At 32.0% G+C, this 22165-nt stretch overlaps 3 protein-coding genes across 12 annotated transcripts in view; 1 reads left to right on the top strand and 2 right to left on the bottom strand.

Annotated features, from left to right (window-relative positions):
• Positions 1-5781, bottom strand: part of Nc73EF (oxoglutarate dehydrogenase Nc73EF) — a 35335-nt gene extending 29554 nt beyond the window's left edge. For 5 of the 7 annotated variants that reach the window (XM_073084791.1, XM_073084789.1, XM_073084790.1 and 2 more), the window contains exons 1-3: positions 5624-5781; positions 2283-2416; positions 214-345 (exon numbers count right to left, since the gene is read on the bottom strand). In XM_073084791.1, coding sequence (XP_072940892.1) covers positions 214-345; positions 2283-2369 — 219 coding nt within the window. In that variant the 5' untranslated portion in view covers positions 2370-2416; positions 5624-5781. Of the gene's footprint in view, positions 1-213; positions 346-2282; positions 2417-5424 lie in introns of all 7 variants that reach the window. The other 2 variants (XM_073084786.1, XM_073084785.1) reach the window with 2 other exon arrangements.
• Positions 5782-6047: 266 nt separating this feature from the next.
• Positions 6048-21150, top strand: MICU1 (Mitochondrial calcium uptake 1). 4 transcript variants are annotated; one of them, XM_073084301.1, is made up of 11 exons: positions 6048-6488; positions 6912-7038; positions 7165-7324; positions 8464-8501; positions 9128-9139; positions 9787-9901; positions 12178-12338; positions 18071-18206; positions 18518-18623; positions 19814-20031; positions 20504-21150. In XM_073084301.1, the coding sequence occupies exons 1-11, from the start codon at positions 6244-6246 to the stop codon at positions 20656-20658; spliced, it is 1473 nt and encodes a 490-aa protein (XP_072940402.1). In that variant the 5' UTR covers positions 6048-6243; the 3' UTR covers positions 20659-21150. The 4 variants fall into 4 exon arrangements, with proteins under 4 accessions (XP_072940402.1, XP_072940403.1, XP_072940404.1 ...); XM_073084302.1 differs by lacking the exon at positions 7165-7324 and adding an exon at positions 7823-7982; XM_073084303.1 differs by lacking the exon at positions 9128-9139.
• On the bottom strand, positions 9952-11610 carry LOC140750638 (carbohydrate sulfotransferase 11). Its single transcript, XM_073084306.1, has 3 exons — positions 11111-11610; positions 10766-11018; positions 9952-10665 (listed from the first exon to the last, which is right to left on the bottom strand). The coding sequence occupies exons 1-3, from the start codon at positions 11312-11314 to the stop codon at positions 9977-9979; spliced, it is 1146 nt and encodes a 381-aa protein (XP_072940407.1). The 5' UTR covers positions 11315-11610; the 3' UTR covers positions 9952-9976.
• Positions 21151-22165: the final 1015 nt, after the last annotated feature.

Raw genomic sequence — 22165 nt, forward strand, 5'->3', positions numbered from 1 at the left:
ATTTACATATTCTATGATATACGAGTATCGTTAGAATAATTATCAAGAGTCTTTAACATGTTAATTGTAAGGATTATTTAAATTATGTGTTACCTATACTAGCGATATCTTCATTTTAATATGTTAATAGAAAATAGAAAATAGATTTGAAGCATGAATTCCGTTTTTCATACCATATGTAATATGTAAATGTATCGATTGTAATATACTTACAGCGTGGACAGAGTTAGGGTCGGAGAGCCAGTTGTTGTACATGGTCTCCACGTATGCGGAGCTGGATCCATTGAGGAAAGGTTCCGCCGCTGTTGAGCTTTTGAACCTCGCGTTGACCACGACTGCGGCATTCTGTATACAAATGAAATAGGAGGATATATAATAATAAGTAGGCATCGTAGAATAAGGATGCCGATGATATTAATAGCACATCCACAGTCGAACATAGTAGTTCTACATATTAAATTATTTTTCAAATCTCAGAATAATTAAATACAACAAAAAAGGATATAAAATTGTCCTATAAATTAATCTATATATAAATTGATAAACATAAGCGATAATGCCACATCGCAAACAAATCCATTCAAAAGAATTTCAAAGAATTCTAAAGTAGGTTCTCTTTACTCTTTTCTGAAAATATTTTTGTTGTAATATAGATAGATAAACTCATTTCGGCAGCTTGTTAGTATATTGTTTGAAACGCTATCTTTACAACCCATTAAATATTATAACCGATAAATAAACGAGTAGACCTTATCAGTTTAAGGGGGCTCGTCGCTACGATAATATGAACACAACCACATCGCTCAAACCAATTAAATTTTAAGCGGATTTTCCCATTCATTCTATGCGCGTCAGCAATTACGTAACCCGGTAAAATTTTAACACTCAAGCCAAGTTTTATGACACATAGTCGAGGTAGGATTTTAACCAGATAACATATCAAAATTTAGAATAAGACTTCTTTCATAACAATATTCTAAAGTTTTATAATCGAACTATAATGTCAATGAATAAATAATACATTATCGGTAATAACAAAATATGAATAATCAATTCTGAAATTTATTTAATTGACACGATTTTGAAATAAGTACGGATTTTTCACGACAAAAAAAAAATAAGTTTATTCTTCGCCTTATTGTTGGTTTAACAAATTGATTATGTACGCCTTAAGGCTTGAACAAACATAACAGATTAGCTAAAACGACAGTTACTTCAACCAGCTACAATACTTACAATGTCCTGAATGATGATACTTAACAAAAACTCTAGTTTGAAAATCAATTAAGATTATCTTAGAATTGTTTTTGTTACATTTAAGAAAAAATATTGAAAAATAAGGAAGTAATGGCACTTTTTTAGGTTTCTTTTAGCTAATCTTTACAAAGACTAACAGTAACAGTTAAATGGATAAGATTTATACATAATTGGTTTAAAACCTTAACTTACAGACGTAAATACATGCGTAATTTTGTTTTAGGTGGATGTAGTGAAAATATAATCTATATGAAAATATAATATATCTATATTTATTGTTATTTCATAATACTTTTTACGACCTTGTTCAAGCCTCACATATTATCATCAAAATACAGGATAAAAAAGACAAATGATAGGTCAATGTTGTTTTATCTGATAAGGTTAAGTTTTATCCGTCATAACAATATCACTAGGACGAGATAAGCCTTTTACTGCAAAATATATATGTTACCTTAACCTTAAGCAATTCGGAAACGATACAACCTATCTTATCCATATGATAAATGATATGACAGTGAAATGTAGTACTTACATAAAACCTAGACAACACTTTAAATACAATATTTTCTATAGCTTCCGAGACCCAATACTTTCACTACCTTTAGTGTAACTTGATCTGTATTTAGTTTATTGCTATCCCAATGTCCGATATTTGTAGAATATAATAATAATATAAAGCGTCTAAAATATTTCGCTAAAATATAGCCCAACCTTTTGTTAGGCTATTAACATAAATGACCTACATTGTTCCTAGTAAAAACTAGTTATATCATAGGTGGAGTTCCCCTGTCAACACATTATTAAAGTTCATAAATATTCTGTACCTATAGGTACATTAGTCACGTGTCGTATGCCGTGCCACTCTAGTCAATGAGTCATTAGATGTTTGAGAATTAGGTAAAATTAGAGAATTATAACTAAACACATTTTAATATTACCATTTACAGCAAAAAAATTGTAATTTAACATAAATTGCATAAAGTATTTTGGGAAAGTTCTAAAAGATAAAAAAATATGATTACCTGGGGTTTGTTCAGAAGCCATGATGCAAACCGTTCTGAGTTGCCAACTGTGTTTGATGCCTTAAAAATCACTCTTGCACGATGCATGTTTGTTTCTTTTATTTATTTTATTGTTGGTAGATGTAGTGTCGATCCTGTGAACAATATGCAAATGATAAGTTATCTTTACAGGTATAATACATATACAATTTTTTGTTACAATCAATCGTAAATGTCCTACTGAAGGAGACCAGTCTCATGTCAGGTTGAGGTTTAAGATCCGGACCTATTTCATTGTAGAGGAGAAAAACATAGACACTCAAACACAATAAAAACTCTCCTTCTTGAAGCATATTTTTTAATGATTATCTCTTTTCTTTAAGTATAATGTTTAAGTTTAAAGTGAATTGAAATTATAAAGAGAACCTGTAAATTATTAATATAAAGTAACATTGCAATAGTAGTTCATTCATATCATAATATTAAGATAATCACACTTGATCTAAATCCTTACTAAAAGCAGATTTACGGTGTTTAATCATCCATTGCATCGAGACAAAAAGTAATAAAGCTACATGTAGGTCAGTGTGGCAGTTTCAATGCCAGAGTGACTGGCATCTTGACAACCAATAGAATTCTCTTCTGATATTTTATTAATGAATAAGCCTTTTGATATTAGATGCTTAGTCTAGTAGGGAACTATAAAGTACCTCCTAAAAATATGAGTTTATAATTGCCAAAATTCAGCAAATTGACTTATGTACGAGGGTACGTTTTTAAGTTCGCGGAATGAGGGACAAGGAGCGAAAATAAAATGTCAAAATTATTTTTCTTTTTCTACATATTCTCCTGCAAGACGAATGCATTTTTCAGATCTTTGTATTAACTTATTTAAACCCTCATAAAAAATAAAAAAATGTTTTGTCCTTGTCGGAAAAATACGAGGAAATTGCGTCCTTTACTTCTTCGTCTGTAGAAAATTTCTTTCCACGAAGCTCTTTTTTCATTTTTGGAAAGAGATAATAATCGCTGGGAGCCAGGTCTGGACTATAGGGTGGGTGATTTAAAATATCAAAGCCCACCTTATGCAGGGCAGCCAGTGCAATACGGCTCTTGTGTACGGGCGCATTGTCGTGCAACAGCAGGACACCTCTGGATAATTTTCCTCGTCTTTTTTCTTTGATGGCTTCTTTTAACCGCTCCAAGATTGTTGCGTAATATTCTCCGGTTATATTGACACCTTTATCTTTGTAATCTATTAACAAAATTCCTTCTGCATCCCAAAAGACTGTCCATGCCATGAGTTTGCCGGCCGATTGTGACACCTTAAACTTTTTAGGAGGTGCTGTACCCTTTTTATGCCACTGCATGGAGTCTTGTTTAGACTCAGGTTCATAATGGTGAACCAAAGTTTCATCTCCAGTAACAATTCGATTCAGTACAATATCCTTATCTTCTCCACAGAGGTTCAAAAACGCACGGGAACATTCAACGAGCTGTTGTTTCTGAGGCGGCGTGAGCATTCTCGGCACCCACCGCGCGCTGACCTTAGTCATGCCAAGATGGTCATGCAGAATTTTAAAAATGGTTGTATCCGATACTCCAACCATTTCTGCAAGCTGTTTCTTCTTTAGCCGAGCATCTTCCAGTACTAATTTTTCGACTTCCGCTATCGTTTCCGGAATGGTCACCTCAACAGACCGTCCTGGTCGTGGGTCGTCTTCAAGTGAATCCCTGCCTTGCTTAAAAAGGTTGTTCCACTTGTAAACCATCGTTTTTCCAGGGCAAGAGTCCCCGTAACATCTCTTCCATTATGATTTGCACAGACTTTCCTTGCTTGGTAAGGAACTTTATAACGGCGCGATGCTCGATTTTCTCCATACTTCCAATTTTCTTCCGGATTGAGTTGTTTAATTGTCGATAGTTTTAAAACTAATGATGTAATTGTGATAAAACTTTATATTTATACTATTTATGAGTCACTTAACACGTACCGCCCTTAACGAGCCCGCTATCCCCCCTCCAACCCTGCCCTTCCGCGGACTTAAAAACGCACCCTCATACAAAGAATAATAACTTTTGTATACATTGTAAATGTGTAATCTCTTAAAATTACTCTAGTCAAAAATCCCTCAATTGTTGGATTGAGCAGGAATCAAAGGAAACTTTCCCAATTAAAATACACTTTCAAAGTAAATGGTTTTTACATTTATGTCATTGCAATTACAAGGGTGTGATATGTATTATAGGGCTTATTTATTTCAAATTATAAAAGCAATGTAATCTGCCAATAAAAATGAAAGGACAGCAATTTGTAACATTTAAAAAGAATCTTTAAATGAATACATGAGATAAATAATAAATCATGTATATCAGTATGATAACTAAACTCAAATATATTCTGTATATTTATGGTTTTTGGAATTGTGTAGTTTAACAGGCACCTGAATAAAGACAGGGTAAATTAACTAAAATATGCTTAAGAATGTAATGATTCATTTCCATTACAATTGTCATTCAGAATTCCAAAAGTTTCACTTATTCTCTTCTGCAACCTACCATATTATGATGATGGTTTTCGTATATTTTTTTTACTTCTCTTGCTACAGTCATGTGGAAGAAATGTTTTCTAAAGTAATGATGATGATGATGTAAAATTATTATTTATCTCATTATTATCACTCATAGTTAAGACCTTACTTATTTAAATTACTATTTTCATAATTTATATTAATATTCGTGGCGTTCTCAAAACATCAAAAACTCGCCAAAAATGTGTAAGTAGTGGCGCAATACAAAAAGTACTTATGACGTAATAGCATATATTTTATAATTTTTATTCCAAATCTCAAACTAAATTGAGTTTATAGCTAATAACATGTCCTGCATATTTTGAGACATGGGTTGGTATGTCAAGGTTACTTCAGAACCAAAACCGAGATTTTAATTTGTAAAATTCTCAGGAACAATATTAAAGAGCTTATTAACACATAATGTTAAGCTTCGTGTAAATAAACCATGATTACTCTTTTACGTAGATAAAAACAATTAAATTATAATGATAACCAGGTGACAGATTGCCATCGTGCCTCACTGCTACACTGCTACGGTGATCAATATATTTGGCGCATACCAATATAGTGCGTAAATATCTGCAGCTTACCTAATCCTGAGTTATCCAGAAAAATATGATGTGAGATCAATACTGAGATCCCGTGATTCAAGGTTATATAACACACTCCTTTCTATTACGTACGAAATGAAATGTTAGCACTTTGAAACACTCGTGAATTAAACAATTATATTATGCACGTGAGATATTTATTTAAAAAAGTATACTTTATTCTATACAATATTATTACCTTTGACACTATTCGAGTTTACTTTTATACGCAAAATCAATTTTGAAATTATTTAAAGAAAATATCAAACATCTTTCTCGGTCGTTTCGTGCTTTTCTCCGTTCTCACAGATAAAATGAGAGAGAGAGGTTGTTCAAAATTGATTACCATAGACAACGTTTTTGATTTAAACGCAAACAAAAATTGATATAAAACACACAGCCATAATGGATATATTTTGTGGAAAATTTAATATACTAAGGAATTCTTAGTAATATACAGAAATGTTTAAGACGAATCCATTTATTATGATTAAATATACTGATTATTACATAAATATCATTAGTAAATGAGGAGTTCCTTATTAAAAATACCACTTATAAAATACGGAACGATACTGTCAATTTTTGACATAATGATACTTCAAACTTGACAATTGACATTGACAGCGCAGAACAAGTTATCATTAGACATTAATAACAAAATTGGCACTGATTAAATTGAAATATTTTCTATAATAATTTGTTACTAAATACATGTTCCATTCTATTAGTGATCATAATATTTTAATAGGATAAGTCCCCGTTTTTTATGATTGGATTCAGTTATATTATATTATTGTAGCAGTTACATAAAGCAATATGTATAGCATTTCCACACGCCTTCTTAAATTATCCAATGAAATGGGTAATATAAGAAAAATTAAACAAATTGGTGATGTGAGCAAGATCGTCTCTCCATGTGTTCCAACTTCGTATAAAATGAATCGTCAATATTCAAGCAATAAAAAGTTTTATGATCATGAATATTTGCGAAGGAATACATCTAAGTACCTACTGTATTCCTTGCTCTTTGGTACTGCGGCCTATACTTCCTATAAGATCTGGTGAGTAATTAAAGAACTCACACTCTCATGATTATTTATAATATTTTACCATCTTCATATGGTGTCATTCTTACCATTTTATTGAATTACTTGTCTTTATACTAAAAAAATAATTTCATATTGAATTCAATGTCTAAACAAATATTATAAACATAATTTTCTTTGAATAACCAGAATACCAGATTCAATTAATCACTTTAATTACATATAGATACCTCATTTTTATGTGACCAACCAATACTTTCGAATTTGTTCAAAAAAAAAAGGAAACTTGGACTCTTGGACTTGGTTACAACTTAGTATAACAATAATAATGGAATATTTTTTATTTATTAAATAAAATTACAATAGAACTTTGCAAAGACTTAATTTGTAGATCGATAATTTAAAAGGTATTAATGCTTACTTTTTTATTTTTTTAAGGTTGAGGTACCAAGTATTCCCATCTATAACAGCCGCCGAAGAAATTGTTGACACAGAATCAGAAACTGAAGTTGATACTAGGAAGAAAAGATTCCGGAAGGAGAAAGTTGGCTTCCGTGATCGAAAGGTATGTTTTCCATCTACTTCTATTTTTTACCATTATTGCATAAATCTTATATTCTACTTCTTTAATTTAATTTCTAAGATTGCTTTCCTATATTATTTTGGTTTAATTTTTATTTTTTGATCATAGATTATTGAATATGAAAACCGTATGCGGGCTTATTCCACTCCAGATAAAATATTTAGATACTTTGCCACTGTTAAATTGACTTACGGAGAGACTACTGAAGTTTATATGACTCCTGATGATTTCTTGAGAGCTATCACACCTGGCATGAAGCAGCCGGATGGTATTTTACCTTTTTTTATTTATTTTTTTGTTTTATCTATGGAATTAATGTGTTTATTTGTGTGTATTTTATTCATTTTCAACTTAATATTAGCAAATTGACAATAGAATCCATGAGAAATAATTTTATATTATCATTTCCTAATATATAACATATATTTTAACAAAGAATGCCTGATGCTATTAACTAATCAGTATTAGTCAGTACTTATTGACTGCATCTAACTATCAATTACTAACCGTATTACTTGTTATTCCTGTTAATCCATGTATCCATTGTTTTGTTTACCAAAGATGGGAATGTATGATGTTTGGGTTTCATGATGTTTGGGAAGTAAAAACTAGATAGATTGATTATTAATAATGGGCATGTATGAGGAATATAAGAGTGTGTTGGTGTGTAATTTACCGCTGTTCTCAATAACATTGTTATCAGTTACTAACATAGTTCTAAGCACATTTTTACAATAACTATTTGGTTTGGGACGCTGCCAAATAGATCATCGAATACGAAAACCGCATGCGTCAGTACTCCACACCGGACAAGGTATTTAGATACTTTGCCACCCTGCAGGCTCAGCACCACGACCAGCATGAAGTGTTTATGACTCCTGATGACTTCCTGCGCTCTATGACGCCAGGGGTCAAACAGCCTGATGGTAATGTTTGCTTTAGTGATGCATGTGACGTCTACGTTTATAGGAAAAGCAAACAAGATACACATTCATAAGTAAATTTGTATAAAGGAGAATTAAAATATAATTTACTTATGCATACATCAAAGTTCATTTTGCACTTTTTGCCCTTAAGGCAAACCAGGATTATTCATACTGTATAAAAAATAACTAATAAGTTTGAATATAAATTAACTAATAATTTTGTTAATAACCATATACAATGAGGAAAGGATACAATTTCCGTTAATATAAATAATATTGTTCATGTAGTGAATTTTGTTTGTGATTATTAGGTATTTCTTAAAGTTATAATAGCTGAAAACTGCTTTCAGATCTTTTGAGTTATAGCCAAATAATATGTCATTTACGCCATATATTTTTAACTTTATAAATATGTAATAGGGTTTACTCTTCTATCTCATTCCAATAAAACATTTCTTTAAATGTAACTTTTGCTTCATAGGATTGGGCCTTGATCAGTACAGACGCTATGACCCAAAGGTAAGTTTCTAGTTTCTAAGAAACTAATGCAAATTTTTACAAAATGAAAATAATTATTTAATAGTGTATTAAAACTTCTGTTTCCTTGAGTATGCACTACGATAACTCTAAACCAAAATTAATTCCGTACTTATATTCTAAGTAGTTCTAAGTTATAAACTTATCTGTGTTTATGCTTATGTTTCAATCAATTGCTGATAAGCAATCGTAACTGTTTCTAAGGTAATGTTACTAAAATATTTAAATATTTTTGTATAAATAAGAAATATAATCCATTTATTTATATAATTCTATAAAGTGTATAGCTATCTAATTCTTATTAAAATATTTAAAATAAGACCTTAAGGCAGAAGTATAACTTCATTGTTAACTTTTATTTGGTTACATTTGGACTAGCTTGAATTAATATTTTATTAGCAAAGAAAATCGTTTGAAATATTTGGCTACTAAACGTTTTTAGCAAATAGTATGTAATGCATGGCAAAATTTTGAACTGTAACTTACATGAGAGCAATGTATGACTATGTTATATTGATCGAAAAAAGTTTGAATTTCTGTTAAAATATATATTAAGCTGTCGCACTAGCACCTTTCAAGCCACTCACACCTCTTTCTTGTCTTTTCAGAACATCGATGAGGTACTGTTCCTTCTATTCTTCTCAATCTCTATATCGCTCACGACTTTGTAATATTTCCTTTGTAATTGCACAGGTTTTTATTCGCCCCTACGGTGCTAATGCCTCACTATTGCCACGTATTTCTTAGTTAACGCAAATACTTAGTTTGATTAGGACACATAGATGTTGTTTTCTGTTTTCGGAAGTCATTTTATTGTTTAGTGTCTATGCTTGTTTTTTATTTATTGTCGTTTTAGTTTAGTTTAATTCTTTACTTCTAGAAATAGATAGGTACCCTAGGCTCTTCTTGCATGAATCCTTCTATTCCACACTGCTACCTTTTTCTTTTGTCTCTAATAAAAACTGTAATGCTTGTTTTCATTTTGTTTGACGTCTGGATAGGTTAATAAATCAAGATTTTTATCTTTAATAATTTACAGGTATCGTGATTTACACTAGAGCTTGCGCCATAGTACAAATTTAGGAATAGACTAGGTACTTGTATAGCAAATGTATCTTTTTAGTCCTGTACAACTAGCAAGATACTAAGTTTAAATGCTAAAACTCGTAAATACATGTAAAGGCTTATTAATTCCATATCAGACAGACAAATGTAAATTATACTGCGGTTATATTTTGCTATAATGATTTTTTTATCATCTATACAGAGCATCAGTCAACGTCTTAACTTAGACTTGGATGAAGACTCCATCTTCTACAAACTCGGCTCCTCAGGATTAATCACCTTTAGCGACTACATTTTCCTGTTGACGGTATTATCCAGTAAGTGTTTTAAAGTGTTATGATACGATTGTTAATAAAACATCAAGATATAATTTGAACAAGTTGATAAAATATTTATTTTCTCACATAACGACTATAAACATTGGCCTTATACCCAAACATTTCGAAGTCTATCCCATATATTTTTAGAAGATCGTTAAGCATGCTGTCGTCGAGCTGACTGTAATAGTGCTTTAATAAGGCGGGTGTGTTCTTTCCGTCGCGAGATTTATTCATGACAGTTCGAAGTCGTGTTCTGCGATCCCTCACTCTTCGCTGTAGGACATGACCGAGTCCTAGTTGCTGAATTACGTAGGCCGAATCTCGAGACAAAGTTTCAACTTTTGCTATAACACTGAAGTTAACAGCGCACGGTGAACAAAATTGATAATACGGTGCCCAGTGCTCATCGAATGTAAACGTGCGATCTTTTGCCTTATGTTTGGCAATCAAATATGCTACAAATTCATAAAATGTAGGGCCGAAGCTTTTGATTGGACCTAACACTTTTGAAGCTTCCTCTCTGTGTTCCGCTACTATTTTTCTCGCCAGTTTTCGATAGTAGGGTGGCGTTATGTTTTCCAATTTGTCCCGATAGGCCGATAACAACCTCACAAAAGGTTCTCGCACAACTAATAAAGAAATAACACCCGGAGTGTTTACGGCGTCGCGCAATTCCTCGATGCTAGGTCGCGGAAATTTCCTTCTAGCCAATGTTAGCGGAGTATACCTCGTTCGCGCCAAAAATTTCTTGTCGTAGCCACCTGAAGCGTAAACGATTTAAACCAATTAATTTTAAGATATAGATAATTTTGAAGTAAAATCGATAAAATGATACTTTTATATTAAATGGTTCTCGTGTACCTAAAATATTGAATTTATATAGCCAAGAAGAGCTGGCGGCTTTAAAAATATTGCACCACACGAGATTATGGGCATGATCCACAAAAAATTCCTTGTTGTTGATGGGTTGCGAGTGAAGGCCGCGCAGACGACACACTTCTTGGACTTTCAATACTCTGCCTTCCAGCTCTTGCAACGTCACATTATCCGGCTCCAAAGATTCCATATTTTCATTCATTTCTGGCTCGTCTTCGCCCAAAACTGGACCTTGCAGCTAAAAGTGAAATTATAGGAATCTTATTAAAATTAAACATTTTGTACAGTTATTTGGTATCAGTTTCGTTACAAAAGAAATAGTGTTTTTACCAGCCACTTGGTGTAATTGTCAGGTACTATTGACCAGTCCTTCACTGGAGTGTTTACACTGCTCTTGAATATCGTCATTTTCATGACCACCATGTAAAGTGTAGCCCAAAACAGGAATGTAGCAGTTTTCGCACCGCATCTCAAGTATTGAAAAGCTTTTGTTTTTATCCGCGAGCAACGGACTCGATTCACTGAAATTATCATTTTGCCGCGTCATGTGGTATTGGGCGAAGAAAAAGTATAACAAGAAAAGTGTTAGGTGGGAGAAAAGAGTAGGCACTTAACACGTTAAGTAACTAATCACTTGAACATTGTTTCGGTGTCACTTCACTCGAGTTTACGTGCTTATGTATACGAGAGGGCCACTACGCAGCATCCGCGCAACGCTTACGGAGCATGAGCGAAGTTAATGATTTTGTGATCCCGACCGAGTTATCTCCAGACTGTTCCAAATAAATCACTACGTAAATAGGTTTGTTTAGAGTTTGCACCGAACCTATGGAAGCTGATCTATATATACATTTCTTCGGAAAACCATTTTAAACTCGTTACTTTTTGTTTCTACGAGCTTACTGTTAGGGGCATGTTATAAATATATGTGCGAGAAGTATTATACGATTCATTTAAAATACAAAGAAATGGGTACATGTAAGAGGATTGTCGCTGTAGGTAATTATTGTAACAAATTTACTTAACGACTACAGAATTATAAAGTTTAAATAGGCAAGAAGATTTTAGGTGTTATGAAGTTCAAAATGAATACTACTTTCATGTCATTAAATATTTGTGCCTTCAATGTCATCTATCGAGTTTAATAAAGCTTTGTCAAATTCGTCTCATATCCAAGATTGCGATGAAATAAACAGATATATGAACAAGAATTTTAAATCAATTCATTACGGTATTCAAATAAAAAGGTAATAGATGGCCTCTATTACGACGCAATAGGCGCAATGAAAATGAACCCTTGCGACTTGGTCAGTAGACCAATTATTAGTAGAAGGAATATTGGATGAATTCATTTAAATTTTACGACACTTTTTGTATTATTTCTACAACCATTTCAGCATCTCGTCGCCATTTCGAGATTGCATTTCGCATGTTCGACTTGAACGGCGACGGTGACGTAGACTGTGAGGAGTTCGAGAAGGTGGCCGCGCTCATCCGCCAGCAGAGCAGCATTGGGTCCAGACATCGCGATCATGCTAACACTGGGAACACTTTCAAGGTATTGTATTAGTGCTGCAAAAAGGCAAATGGATACGGTCACTTGATATTTGTGTACCAATATCGTTGTATTTGCGTTCATATTTGGTGTAGCCCCAAATTATCAAACGGGCCATCCATACGTGATTTAGTAGTTGTAATAATGAACGCCTTGTAATTTGAATAACATGCTTTTAAATAGTGTTCATAATTTACCAATACTTACATGTCGATGAGTCCTATGTACCTATATGGGCCAAAATACCAATTTATAACTTTACAGGAGAGGTTTCCAAAGTTTAAATTTACTATAACTTCAGATTTGCTTGTTCGCTAAGACAACTATCCTCCACATTTATACTGTAGTATTTTATATATGTATACATTTATCGGTTATTGTTTTACGATACACAATAACGTCACTTCTACGTTAGTTTTTGTTAAAATTATTTTACTTTAAAAACGCCCTAAAAGGGCCAATGTGGCATATTGGCCATTATATGCGTGTTACGCTAATTAACATATAAAGTATTTTAGCCATAAAACTAATTAACATTTCCAGTAGCATTATTAATTACAATATAAGCTATTTACATAATTAGTTATTTATTTATTTCCCATTTAGTCATTTCCCAGTGCCAAATTCATTAAATTTCGACTTCTACACAACTTAGCGCGATAATTGGATGCTATGTTTTCCTTACTAAACTAAATTGTAACCAAACAACATAACAATTATATCTTTTTACATCACAGTGCGGCCGTAGCTCTGTTCAACGTATAAAGTGTCAAATTAGCTGATTGGCCCAAATTACAAAAAAAAATCACGCGGACACTCCCCGCGTATAAGTCTCCAACTACTCTTAGGATCCTGTACATTTAAATTCACGTTAAAAATGTCATTATACTGTAATAAAAAATCGTGTTTCTATGCAGAAATCTTATTTTTTTAATAGCTCACATGATTCATTATATGTATATGTTACAGTCAAAGTGATCAAATAGCTATTATACATAATGACTGTTTATTATGTATAATGGCTAATTTGTCCAGACAATATGATAAATTAATCACTTTATCTGGCTGTTATATATAATAACAGGTTAAAGTTAGTCAAAGTAATAAATATGTTATTGTAAAAGCCTGAAGTACGGTAAATTTTAAGATAAACTGAAATTATTAATTATGAATTGTATCAACGTCATCTTAGGTAAGGACATGGGAAGTTTACTAAGTTCTCTCTCGGGACGATCAGTATTAAATAATTGTATGCCTAATGCATCTTTCCATGAGATTATGCATAATGTATGTAATACTGAATTAAAGAATAATACAAGCTTAGTTATCTTTATAGGAAATAGGGGAAATGTGAACAAAAAGCATTTATTACATTACTTGGATACTTTGTTAAAACTTAATTTAAAGGAAATTGTAATGTTTACATTCCCCTATAGTAAAAGTTTGCCAGTCGAAGAGAATGATATTAGATATAAGTTAAATATGACTTTGCACACTGCAATGTGCAATAATACTAAATTTCATTTGATTGATACTAACTCGTTTAGTATGAATTTTTATTTGACAGGGGATAATTACTATCTCCCTAGATTTTATAAAAGACGGATAGCTGTTGTGCTAGAATTTTATTTTGACACTTCTGCCAAAAACTTGGCAACCAAACCTGCTTCTATTGAGCAGAATAATAATTTAAAATTATTGACATCCAATAATTTAAATTTGACATTGGAAAATTTAAATTAAATGATAGGACAACAGAGTGCACCTCTGGCAAATTATTTAATTTACAACCATTGTCAAATAGTAATTCATTTAATAACATTGACATATCAATAAATAATTATGTAAGTAATTCATATAAATATAATAATAATAAGCAAATTAAGAGACATATTTCAAATAAATGTCTTCATATGGGTAAATTTAGTAATAATAAAACTAGCAATAAAAAGTTTTCATCTCTAAAAATATTGCACCAGAATATCCAGGGTTTTTCAAGTAAGGAACTGGAACTGGAGTTATTTTTAGAGAGTAACAATTATGATATAATTTGTTTAACAGAGCACTGGTTAAAACAAGGTGAAACACAAATAAACTATATAAATCACTTTATTGCTAGTTCGTTCAGCCGTGAGTCAGCTATCCATGGTGGCTCATTAATAATAACTCGTAAAGGTTTAAAATCAAGAGAACGCTTGGATATAGTGGGGCTCTCGGTTGAATGTGTTATTGAATTATCATGTGTCGAGCTGGATAGCCTTATTGTGGTTAGCGTGTATAGGCCCCCTAACATAGAAACATTTTCTAGATTTGAAGGTGTAATGGAAAATGTTTTGGATATTATTTGCAATTGTAAGAAATATGTTGTTGTTTGTGGTGATTTTAATGTGAATATTTTAGAAAACACCACATTGAAAGTAAAATTACTTTCCTTATTTAGATCATATAACTTAGAATATAGTTTTTTTGAGCCAACCAGGGTGACTTCATCCTCTGCTACTTGCATCGATAACATTTTCTGTAACTGCTCTGTAGTTGAAAAATCTATAATAAATCAGATTAAATCTGATCACAAGGGGCAGTCTGTCCTTATCCAATATAACATATCCAAGGAAGGGAACATAAAGTTTCTTCATAGACCAATTACAAGTCACCGTTTATTAAAATATAATAAAGTGCTACTAAATAAGTTGTCAGTTCTGAACCATAGCACTTGTGTTAATAATTTATATTCTGCATTTTTCTCCACAGTGCACACAGAGTTTAAAAAAATATTTTCTGAAGTTAGGTATGAAAAGAGTACTAGACTTAGTTTTTGTGAATGGGCTACTAAAGGTATTCGTCTAAGTAGAAGTAAACTTTTCGAGCTTTATAGTGAAAGAGAGAATAACTGTAGCCCTCACTTCAATGAATATGTTCGTAAATATTCTAAAATATTTAAATCAGTTTGTATGACAGCTAAATCTAAGTTCATACATAATAAAATAAAAAATTCTGATAATAAAATTAAAACAATCTGGAAAATAATTAATGCCGAAACACGAACTTGCAGATTAAGTATCAGTAAAGTGTCTCTTACTACTGAACGTGGTCAGATTACCTCAGATAAAGAAATTGCACAAGAATTTGAAACTTTTTTCTCGAATATACCATTTAATACTACTAAATTTTTAAAATCATCCCCAATTAAAGCAGTGACCATCCTTAAAGAGAATTTAAGTCAGTGTCACATTAAATTTAAATTTAGACATATTTTAATTAATGACATATTAAAAGCTTTTAAAGAATTAACTGTTAAAAATACAGAGGACATTTGGGGAATGTCAGTAAAAGTTTGTATATCAATCATTAAAACTTTAGCTCCCTACTTAGTCACTATTTTTAATATGTGTGTTGATCAGGGCTGTTTCCCTGATTTAATGAAACATAGCAAAATAATTCCATTGTTTAAGGCAGGTGATACTAAAGATCCCAACAATTATAGACCCATCTCAGTACTGCCTGTTCTAAGTAAAATTTTTGAAAAGATCCTCTTACAGCAAATGTTGCTTCATTTTAAACTAAATAATCTTTTACATCAAAAGCAATTTGGCTTTACTAAAGGCCGTTCTACCACAGATGCTGGTGTTCAATTGCTGCGACATATTTTTGATTGTTGGGAACAAGCACATGATGCTATAGGTATTTTTTGTGACTTGTCTAAAGCTTTTGATTGTGTTGATCATAAAACCTTATTGTTAAAATTACAATATTATGGTATTCAGGGAAATTCACTAAAGTTGATAAATTCTTATTTAAACAATAGAGTCCAACGAGTGCAAGTAAATGGAGCATTATCAGCAGGTTCTAATATTAAAATAGGTGTACCTCAGGGCTCCATCCTAGGTCCGTTTCTATTTTTAGTTTATATAAATGATTTGCCAAATGTAGTAAAGGATTTATCTGAGGTTGTTTTGTTTGCTGATGACACTTCCTTGGTGTTTAGAGTAAAACGACAAACACAGGATACGAACGATATTAATGAAACTCTTTGCTTGATTCAGAACTGGTTTGATGCAAACAACCTACTCTTAAATTCTAATAAAACTAAATGTATTAAATTTATGCTACCAAATGTAAGGAGTACGGGGATGAATGTCGCTCTAAATGGTGAGACTTTGCAATTCGTCAATGAAACTGTTTTCTTGGGGATTACCATTGATTCTAAACTCCAGTGGGGTCCCCACATCTCTGCTTTGTCCAGCAGACTTAGTACTGCAGCTTTTGCAGTCAGAAGAATTAGACAGTTAACAGACATACCCACTGCCAGACTTGTCTATTTCAGTTACTTTCACAGCATTATGTCTTATGGCATTCTACTGTGGGGCAGTGCTGCTGACATAGACTCTATATTTACTATTCAAAAAAGAGCAATAAGGTCAATATATAGTCTGCGGCGTAGTGAGTCCCTAAGAGAACTGTTTCCCACTATTAATATATTGACGGTGCATAGTCAATACATTTATGAAAATATTATGTATGTAAGAAAACACACTGATATGTTTGAAAGAAATAGTAACCACCATAACTTTAATACCAGAAATAGAAATAAATTAGTAATTCCTAAACGTAGATTATGTAAGGTGGCTAGATCTTTCGTGGGCAACTGTATTCGCTACTACAATAAAATACCCGACCACATTTTGAATCTCACAGAAAAAAAGTTTAAACATGTCGTTAAACTAACGCTATGTAAAAAAGCGTACTATAAAGTAAGTGATTATTTGACTGACAAAACGGTGTGGTCTGAATTAGCTCCAGCTCCACATGTACCATTACGTTAAGTTAACATTGTCAAAAACATTTTTTTTAAAAGATGTGTGTTATGGAGTTTCTTTCGCCGCTTCTTCTCCATAACGAAACACCTTGTGAAGTGGTGGTAGTTGCTTTGACATTCAAAAAGTGATCTGTAAAGAACCTATTTTGAATAAAAAATTTTGATTTGATTTGATTTGATTTGATTAGTTGTTGTATTAGAGTAACTATGAATCGTATTGTTTAGGTCCGAATTATGAAATTATGAATCGCCCATTTGATTGGAACATAAAAGTAAGCTAGCGCCCTGCGAGCGAGTGGATTTCTTTACTTAAAATATAAATATGCGATCAGATAATGTTATTTTTTTAAATTATGCATGTCTTTTTATTAATCCACCACAATAGCTATACGTAATAATTTACATCGTGTACAGAGACTGGGCGTAATACATGTCTATTTTTCGACATGCGGATCATTATAAAATTAAAAATATATAATTATGCTTAAGGAAAACTGAAATAGACACTTATGGCCTTTACCTATTGTTTTATTACTTTGACAAAATTGAGTAGACATTATACATAATGGCTAGATATTAAGTATAATATCTGAATTTATTACTTCGGCCGTAACATATCAATCGCATCTTGCGTTTACCATAAAAAAGTCAAAATGGCCAAATTGTTAGTTTAGCCCATATACATAGGACCCATCTATATTTTACCATAGAATAGTGATTAAGTAGAAGGTATTAAAATATAAATTAGAAAAGCGTCTGTACTATTTTGTTTTTAATTTAATTTTAATTATTTTTAATCGTATTCTGAAGTTGTCTTAAACATTCTTCACTCTCTTTAGTAACATAAATCGTTTCTGTGCCATTAAACGCATTGTATAATCAGAAACAATTATTATTAAGTTAGAAATTAAAATTTCAGGGTATAAATTCAGCGCTTACAACATATTTCTTCGGTCCCAAACTGAATGAAAAACTAACGATCGAGAAGTTCTTGGATTTCCAGCAGCAACTTCAGAAAGAAATCTTGTCACTCGAGTTCCAAAGGAAGCAACCAGGTAACATGAGGCCATTAATAAATAGTAAAAAATACATGACAGTTTTATAATTTTACGTACATAAGCTACTTAACTATTTCAATTAAAAAACACTTCTTCAGTGTTTCACTAAATATTATTTTTTGAATCGCCTTGAAATCAGGCCTCTTATTTTTCCTAAAAAAAACTAAATACCTACTATATGTACTGCTAACATATTTATGAAAACATGTAAAAAAGTTACTTTATTTTACTTTACAATCTACAAATTCATTTAACCATATTTGGGTTGTCAATCCTTTTTAGTAGGTATACGTTTTATTGATTTTCAGATGAAAATGGGCGTATCACTGAAGCTGATTTCGCTGAACTGTTATTGGCGTACGCGGGCTATCCCGCTAAGAAGAAGGCTAGGATGCTCAAACGTGTGAAGAAAGCGTGAGTAGACCCATATATTCACTATTAATTTACCAATCTATAAATATTAAAAGCTTAGATTTAGTTAACTTATTTCCCGTGGCAAAATTGTTCTTTAGTAGGTGACCAGTGCATTTCACATGTTTATACTTTTTAAGCCCTACCCGAATACAAATGCGTTTCTATATAGTCATTAGAGTAAATTTAGAACAACTTATATTGAGGTATGTCAGCCTTAGATAACGATAAAGACACAGACGATGAAGTAATGATTTTATCGCCAGACATGGAGAAGTGGTAGGATTTTCTATACTTATGATTGATCTATATTCAGAAACTTATCTATTTACATATTTCAATGCATTTATTTCATCGATCATCTATTGTCGCGTGTAACAAATTCCAAAGGAAACTTATGTTTATCAGATAAATATTATTTTAGTAAATAAAATTTGAGAACAAGAGGCAAAACTAAATAATAACTAAAAAAATATTTGAAGATAAGCTGGTATGCAGTCTATCTAACAATCAAACTCAAATTTGTTTATGTCCCACATAAGTTTGGATTTACTATACGATACGTATAGGATACGTAGTAAAAAATATATAATATTTTCATGTATGTATTTGACTGTAGTAAACATAGGCATATTATTATCTCTTAAGGTTACCAATCACAATATGAGCACATTATATGTGTTATCTAAAAATATGTGTGAAGATTTCAAATACACAATTAAACTAATTGTTATATTTTCAAAGTCACTAATTAATTCTATTCATGTGAATTTATGCGTGTATGAGAACAAAACACACCTATTTTTGCTTAATAATAGCAGTGTTAAGCGTTGCTGTATTCTGATTTGAAGAATGTGGTAAGGGAGACATACTTTCCCGAGGTGTGGAACACCTCGGGAAAGTATGTCTCCCTTACCACTTAGTTCTCAGGGGTTGCGGCGTATCTGTGGTCGACCTCAGGTAGAAATATCTAATTTTATCTGCGGTTGATTACATATGTCCATGGGCGGCAAAAGCCACTTAGCATCAGGACTACACGCATGTCTGCTACTCATATATTATGTGTGTGATGTGGCGATGGTACCGCCGGAGTTGAACCACAAAGGGTTCTACCACCTTCAAACCACTTTATATTTTCAAACTTACAAATTCATGTAAATTCGTGTGTGTAAGAACGAATGCAATATTCCCAGGTTCCGCGACCATGGCGTGGGCATCACGAAGGACGACTACCTGAAGTTCTTCCACCTGCTGAACAACATCAACGACGTGGACACGGCGCTGACGTTCTACCACATCGCGGGCGCGTCCATCGACCAGCCCACGCTGCGCCACGTGGCGCGCACCGTCGCGCACGTCGACCTGCATCCGCACGTTATTAACGTGGTCTTCACTATATTTGATGAGAACAGTGAGTTGATGTGCTCTTGCTTTTGTATTAAGTTACTTGAGACCGATATAACATATTCCTTGACTTGATACCACGTTATTTAAACATTTTGAGACCACACTGAGATTAAACTCTTAGACCACATTCAAATGATACATTGAGACCACAAGTGGATAAAACATTAATTAAAGGTAACTTACAGAATTAGTAGTAATAGCGGTCATTTATTGCCATATTCCAATTGAAATATTTTTTTATGAATATATTGAAATTATTTTAGTTAATTTTGAGACTGTAATGTGCGTGCACATATAAATAACAACATTTATAAGATTTTTTAACCACTCAATATTTCAATTAAAATATTGAACTATATTTTTTTTGTTATTTTTTTTAATCAGATTGTAATCACTGGTTATAATAACGCCGCCTAACCATTGTGATTATAAAATAGTAATTACATTTGTTTTATTTATGTATTAACTTGTTACAGTGGACGGTCAGTTGAGCAACCGAGAGTTCGTCGCTGTGATGAAGAATCGTCTACTCCGTGGCCTCGAGAAGCCGAAAGATACTGGTTTTGTCAAGCTAATGTACTCGCTTATCAAGTGTGCTCGCGACACTAAACCAGCGTTGCTAGACTTTTGAATTAAACGAATTATGCTTCTAATACAAAAGATCCTATCGCGTTCTATGAAGTTACCAATACTCTCACACTTATAAAAATAAATATATTGAAAAAAATCTTTGTGTCGGAAACCTGGATCTTACTGATTGATTTATTCGAATTATAGTTATTACTTTAAGCAAATCATATTTATGTGCAATCCTACTTCTATCTATATTGTCATAATTCGTAATTCAAGTTTAATATAGTATATCCGTCATTATGTGGTGAAAATAAATGTAATTCATTATACAGAAGTTCATACTAAGGAGCTTAAATGTTAAAATACTTCGGCTTGTACGTTAGTGTAATATAGCTTTCGTATGACAGCCTCTTTACTTAACCTGGGTAGCTTAGCCCTCGGAGGTATTACGGCATCTTTGATCAATACGACCGTGGCCTTGCTTAAAACTAAAATTGCGATAATGACCATTTAGCATCGTATAAAATACTTTCATTTAAAAATTTGAATAACTTACTATTTACTATAAATTTTGGGTCATATGATATGAAAAGTTAATTAGATCACTCCACTGTATAACTTTTTTATTATTGAACACGTAACGTACAATTTAAAATATCGCATTAAATGTATTATTAAATTCATCAGAAAATAATTACAACACTTCAAATTCTTATAACTACTGAATGAACTTGCTGTAAATATTGCATACATTTAAAATGTTAAATTTTATTTACCAATTATTTTATGCTCAACGTTACTTATATTTAAAGAATAGTCCTAGTCATTACCTATTAATTTTATTATTTAACATAGTTACGGCAATTTATGTTACAATAGTATGGCTTCTATTGCACTTGTGTAAAAGTTGTATAGTCATAATATTTTTATTTTTAGATTCAAATTTAGAACAGATTTGCATTAACAGATATTTTTTGTTTTTTTAGATGCATTTGTTTAAAACTATTTCAATATTTTAATTAAGGTTAATTTTAAAAATGGTTTCTCTGTAAATAAAAAGTGTTGTACATGATTTATCTAGGCTTAAATAAAGTGTGTAATGATATAGTTACTCCAAAATCCTTCATACGTTATAATATGCACTAACAATAATATTAATAGCGTGCTTAGTTAATAAAGTCAAATAAATGGAAGTCATTATTCAGTATATTCATTCAAGTACTTATTAAAACATATATATAAGTGTTTATGGGTGCGGGAACATTAGTATCGTAGGAAATTTGTGAAAATAATTATAAAGATCTATAGGTATAATAATATTTGGTTCGTTCGTTTCGGAATAATGAAACAATAAATCATTAATTTGAGTCAACAACCCTAATACAATAAGTCAATATTTTTAGGAATCAACGCTAAAGTAATCGCGAGTTACTGTCATATGCGTATCTTAATGCACGCATATCCTGTATCTTAATACAGGCGGCAGCGGCAGATTTCCCGCGCTATCTTAGACAACGATACTAATATTCCCGCGCGCAAAACCACTAATTATACATTAACGTATT

The sequence above is a fragment of the Epargyreus clarus genome, unplaced genomic scaffold (assembly GCF_041222505.1).
Source record: "Epargyreus clarus isolate Ecla_fem2 unplaced genomic scaffold, WU_Ecla_fem_2.2 ptg000021l, whole genome shotgun sequence".
Classification (NCBI taxonomy): domain Eukaryota; kingdom Metazoa; phylum Arthropoda; class Insecta; order Lepidoptera; family Hesperiidae; genus Epargyreus; species Epargyreus clarus.